The following is a 6,106-nucleotide window of genomic DNA, read 5'->3' as shown; positions in this document are numbered from 1 at the left end:
AATGAGTCTTTTTTTTAATAATAATATTATTTCAGTGGAAAAAATTTCATTTTTATCTTATGTTATATTTTGAAAATCGAATCAAAACTTCCTATATTTATTAAGTAAATCGTATTTGTAATATTGCATCACTTGACTCCTTTGGTAAGATTATATCTCATTGCACTCTGCTGATAATGTATCGGAAAGTGCTCTTATAAAAAATAATTTGTCACTGCCTCTACAAACGATCAAGTATCACTACCTCAGTTGTAATTCCTTGATAGATTTAAGTGCCTCTTCGTCTTAATGTTTGTGCTCGTAAAAAGATTGAGCTTTAGCTCAAGGATCTAAAAGAAATGATGATTTCAGTTTCATTGTTGGAGAATTGTATATATTTTGACAGCTTTGGTCTAACGAAGGGTGCCTTGGGATGAAATACAATTATCCAGAGGAACGATATATCGCAGTAGAATTATATGTCATTGAAAGCGAATATGCTCAATACTTTCCTTCAATGCAAAACAAAGAGGCATTCCCCATATCTGCTAAATAAGACAGCAGTTATGCATTCGATATATTCGCATACCGTAATACCGTACCAAGAAAAAAATGCAGTTACTGCACTGTGTATAAAGGGTTACCATCACCAATGGTGATGGAAAATTGACAACCCCAAGACGTGACTAAGGACATATCTGAGGCATTGGTCCTGCACTAGAAACGATGGTATTTTCATTGTTGTATAAAGGTTTGGTTTTTGTTTTAATTTTTGTATTACTGATAATATTTGTTTTTCATTATGTAAAACTGCCCAATAGAACTCTTAAATTAGCAAGCATTCACAAATTCGAAAAATTTTGATGAGAATATTGCATAATAGCAAATTATTTGATTGATTGGTGTAAATAATTTTCTCTATCAATGAATACACCCAATATACTTCTTTCTTTTTCTTTGCGTAGTAAATTGAACATAAAGAACGTTATCGTAAAACTGTAGCAATAAAATTGAAACTTCACGCGTACAGCAACTCAAAAAAAGTATCATACTTTTTCTCTAGATAAATTTCCTTCTTAAGAACAGTAGAGAGTCATTTTTACAAACCAATCTTCGATGAAGGATACTTACACCAGCAGATGTAAAATCATAAAGAACGTCCACTTCATCCACCTCTAAGAGTTGTTCTTCTGCCAGAGTGAATGTTACACCAATGACAATACGCAGATTTTGTATCTCAGAACTGTGGAGGATCAGTACAAGGAGTTAATATCACTGGGGGATCAGTGCTAGCCGTTAATATATCACTGGAGGATAAGTGCTAGGAGTTGATATCACTGGAGGATCAGTACTAGGAGTTAATATCACAGGAGGATCAGTAAAAGAAGTTAATATCACTGGAGGATCAGTACTAGAAGTTGATATCACTGGAGGATCAGTACTAGGAGTTAATATCACTGGAGGATCAGTGCTAGGAGTTGATATCACTGGAGGATCAGTACTAGGAGTTAATATCACTGGAGGATCAGTACTAGGAGTTAATATCACAGGAGGATCAGCAAAAGAAGTTAATATCACTGGAGGATCAGTACTAGAAGTTGATATCACTGGAGGATCAGTGCTAGGAGTTAATATCACTTTCACATAATGAATTTTTAATGGGAAGCAATTGTTAAAAGTTACAGCACCATCAATGGCGTTGAAGATTATTCAAATCGGTCCAAAATCAAATAAAAGGACAAGCTTATTTTTGCTGATAGGAAAGAAGAGTGAGGACAGTTAGCTAACTAACCATGGTAGGTAATAGTTTGAACAGTTAAGTATTAGTAAGAGTAATGTAAAGTATGGTTTAGCCACAAATTTTATTCATATAAAGACACATTTTTCTTGTTATGGTCCTAAAGTTGAAATGTAGTAATTGGCCTAATGGAATAAACCTCTAACTAGAAACATTTCGAGCAACGTCGTTAAGAATCCCACAATTATCCTCAGAGAAAAAAAAAGTATAACAACATTCAACTCTTCAAATGCATCTCAACCACAGTACCTGGATTCACCGAGGTCATAATGACTTCCTGTAATTTCAAGTGATGGTAATCCCAGCGTAATGGCGGACCTCATATAAAGAACATTCGAATCAACGGCTTCAATGTTCAAATCAGACATGCCATGTACTGTCAAGGCTGCATATTGACCATATGTTCTGGAAGGAACGTTTTGAATAATGCTCAAAACTCTGCTTTTACTAACAAGATGGTTTCTTATGGCAAAAAATAATGTTTAATTAATTCCATCTACACTGAATTTACATCAATGTTAATTTTGATATATGTATTTTGAAGAACAGCAAAATTGATTATGGTAACTAAATGTAAAATTACTTTTAGGATTTTAATTCGTGAATAGATGGTCTATGTATAACAATGCAACGATTCATTACTGCTCTGTATATGTAGAATAATTTGTACATTTCAAACATACTTCAAAATCTTTTAACAATTCAAATTAGCATGTGTATCATCTCATACTTACATCATTTTACTCATGCTATCTGGTAACCCAAGTACAGGGATCCTTACAGGATCTAAGGATGGAATTCCTATCTCTGGCCATCCTATAGAAAGGTGTTCACGAAAGGAATGTGTAGCAGAAGTGACTAGCTCATCCAGAACAGCGCTCCTGGAACCACTGCCTGCAAGGCCAAGAAGGATTGAAAGGATGAATGTACCATTATATTGATAACCGGATATTATTATTATTAAAAGGGAGAAGATTAACCAGCCCAATGAGTCAAGCTCGACTTTTACAGAGCTGGATAACTGGGGAGCAGCACTTCTAGGAGAAGGAAATTCCAAAATCAAACCATTGTTCTCTAGTCTTGGGTAATGTCATAACCTCTGTATCATGGTCTTCCACTATCTTGGGGTAGAGTTCTCTTGCTTGGGGGTACACTCGATCACACTATTCTATCTTATTTCTCCTCATCCGGTTTTTAAAGTTTTTATAGTTTATATATATGAAAGATTTATTTCAATGTTGTTACTGTTCTTGAAATATTTTATTTCAATTGTTCATTACTTCGCTTTTAGTAGATTCATTTCCTTATTTCCTTTCCTCACTGGGCTATTTTCCCTGTTGGAGCCCTTAGGGTTATAGCATCCTGCATTTGCAACTAGGTTTATAGAGCTAGTAATAATAATGATAATATTGGCAAAGGTTGAGAAATCCATCCTCTTATTTGGTTTCATAATAAATCAAACTGGAAATAGACACAGATAGACAGAATTTAATATTTATAGGCTGGTTTTCCGTTGTTGCATAGATTCTCTGACTGATGGTTGAATGGTTCACCAAGTTGCCGTTAGAGGGATGGAAGTCATGGAACCACGGTTGAGACCGTGCATGGAACAAACGAAGTAAAACTAACGATGACTGCGGAGTCTGACGGATTGTTGACCGCATTCTAGCGCACTTGAGAAATTCCCATTATTGTTCCGATTACTTAGCAAACACATGCGCTTATTTACGATGGCAAGTCTGTGTCATCAACACTTTTGGTTGCTAACAGGCTCCCCATAGGTTGAACCCTCGATCAAGAGTGAGCAGCTGATTCGTTGTATGTCTAATGTTGTCTTAAGGCCGTTCACACAAATATCAAAACCTTCAGTCCTCCAGTAATGATGGATAGATACACAGGCTATTAATAGCTAATGCACTTATAAATAGAGTTAAAAGTACTTAGAACGGATGGACTCTGTACCCATACACTCTTCTAATTTTAAAAGGAGAGGTCGAACTACAGATGGTTTTCGTAAGTGGGATATGCTGCAATGAGATGGCATTTTTCCCAGATATTTCGTAATTGCTTTAGAAATATGTTCTCTAACAACAAAAGCGTAGAAAGGATATTTCATTACTATATCAGGAGGGATTATCTACAATAACAGGAAATTCAATAATAAGTGAATAAGATAATGGAACAAATTGCCCGAGTTTTCTTCTGCAGTCACCCATCCAAATGATGACATTTTCTCTAATAGAAAACCCGTAAGCAGACTGGGACCGAGTGAACTGAGGAAAAGTATAATAAACCGTAGGCTACACGAATATATTGCAAAATCAACATTATTATTATTATTATTATTATTATTATCTAAGCTACAACCCTAGTTGAAAAAGCAAGATGCTGTAAGTCCAAGGGCTCCAACAAGGAAAAAATAGCCCAGCGAGGAAAGGAAACAAGGAAATAAACATGCGATATGAGAAATAATTAACGATTAATTAAATATTTTAAAAACAGTAACAACATCAACAGATAAATTTACAAACATCTGGACTATTTACAAAACGTTTACATGGCTAAGAATACAAAAGAAATGCATAAATTCATAGTCACCTAAATTAATTTATAGTTAATAACTATAAAAGTTAATTGTTGTAAAACAACGAAAGAAAAATCACCGAAATGAGAAATTAATCCACATACTAAACATTCGAAATTACAGAGCAGTTTTTTTTTTTTTTTTTTTTTTTTGCTGGTCCACCGTACTTTAACTAAGAAAAAAATATTACTTTTAAAGAGCTATAAAATACACTCCCAAAATCACATCAGGTAACGGAATGGTCCGATGTGTATTCTTATCCCTATATGCAAATTGAATTAGGCATGCCCATAACTAGGCTATCTCATTACTCTTCACTCATACACGTACGTATACATAAGCTTACACACACACACACACACACACACACACACACACACACACACACACACGCAGTCTAGACCGTGTGCACACACAGAAAGATTAGCCTACTCGTACAGTGTGTAAATTTTTATGAGTTGGGAACTCAGCCATATGATGATGAGAATAATACTTAGATAAAACTTATCAGCTTCGTTTACCTTTTCCAACAACATTGAATTACCCCCAGCTGATGGATACCTGTTTTCAATGAAAATTTAGTGTGAAATATTACCTTTCATGTTTCATAACATTGATGCAAAAATGATCGACTGAACTCCTTTATGTATCACCGAATTTCCTAAATATCTATTATGGATACAACTTCTTACAGTGTCAATTGCCATCAATAATATCATTCAACTCATTGAATAACCTTTTGACAATAACTTTGATAATTAAAAGCAAACATTTTGAATATAGGGACAGGCGCCATTTGTCAATGCAAATTCCAGATTCTCAAAATAAAATTTTTAATTGCATTATAAGAAATAAGAAGGGAAATACTTTTCTCCAGTGATCAAGAAAACACAAACCGAAAGGAATGCTTTTGTTTTTGTATTTACTTTTAGGGAGCATGTTTCAAGGGAATTTCTCATCTTCATTTACATATATTCCACAGAGAAAGTTATCTAATAAGAGGGCTACATCTTCAATACAACTGGTCATTTGTCATTGGATAAATGAACCATAAAACAGAACTTCGGTAACTCAAGTATGCATATAAGTTTAAGTTCAAGTTATCACCGTACAATTACTTACCGGTTAGTTAGAACCGATTGTGAAATTTACACAAATACGTAAGGGTAGGCTTAATCTTCAAAATAAATTGTCAAACTCTGGTAAGTTATGTGTAACTTATCAACTTCGCTTTGCGCAAGAACAGAACACTGTGGTTTTAACCAATTTATCTCAAAACAAAGATGTAATTCCTTAATTTTCGTTATGTAGGTTATGATAAGAATTAAACAGTCACTTATTGTAATAAATGAATTTTTATATTACCTGGTTTCAGAAGAGCATATATCGCCAAACACAAGAGAAGTCCTTTCACACCCATCTTTTCGGTTTGTGTAGCAACGAATAACCAATAAAACCGAAGATATAAAAAAGGAAGCCTGAGAACGATAGACAAACAAGACAGGTGATGTGAAGGTCAACAATTCTCAGAATAATAAACTACTTTTATTTGCTTCTTTTAAACGAAAGCAATATGGGATATACTATGGCCAGGTTTTGGTATTGACTGCAATTATATTGCTGTCAATACTTGGGAGACCAAACGGTACTCATTGACTTATTGCATTTTTTTATATTAACGTTCCTTTATTTTTACAGTATGATAACTGCCATTGAAAATATGCAACCTCGAGATAACATGAAGA

General features: G+C 34.2%; 1 protein-coding gene across 1 annotated transcript in view; it reads right to left on the bottom strand.

Annotated features, from left to right (window-relative positions):
- LOC137639225 (uncharacterized) overlaps nucleotides 1–5,871 on the bottom strand; it is a 13,040-nt gene extending 7,169 nt beyond the window's left edge. Inside the window, exons 1-4 of the mRNA XM_068371520.1 lie at nucleotides 5,727–5,871; nucleotides 2,512–2,671; nucleotides 2,027–2,182; nucleotides 1,111–1,222 (exon numbers count right to left, since the gene is read on the bottom strand). Coding sequence (XP_068227621.1) covers nucleotides 1,111–1,222; nucleotides 2,027–2,182; nucleotides 2,512–2,671; nucleotides 5,727–5,781 — 483 coding nt within the window. The 5' untranslated portion in view covers nucleotides 5,782–5,871. The remainder of the gene's footprint in view (nucleotides 1–1,110; nucleotides 1,223–2,026; nucleotides 2,183–2,511; nucleotides 2,672–5,726) is intronic.
- Between the last annotated feature and the right edge of the window lie 235 nt (nucleotides 5,872–6,106).

Source organism: Palaemon carinicauda, chromosome 4, assembly GCF_036898095.1.
Source record: "Palaemon carinicauda isolate YSFRI2023 chromosome 4, ASM3689809v2, whole genome shotgun sequence".
Classification (NCBI taxonomy): domain Eukaryota; kingdom Metazoa; phylum Arthropoda; class Malacostraca; order Decapoda; family Palaemonidae; genus Palaemon; species Palaemon carinicauda.
The sequence above is the reverse complement of the archived record's forward strand: the minus strand, read 5'-3'. Positions and strand labels throughout refer to the sequence as shown.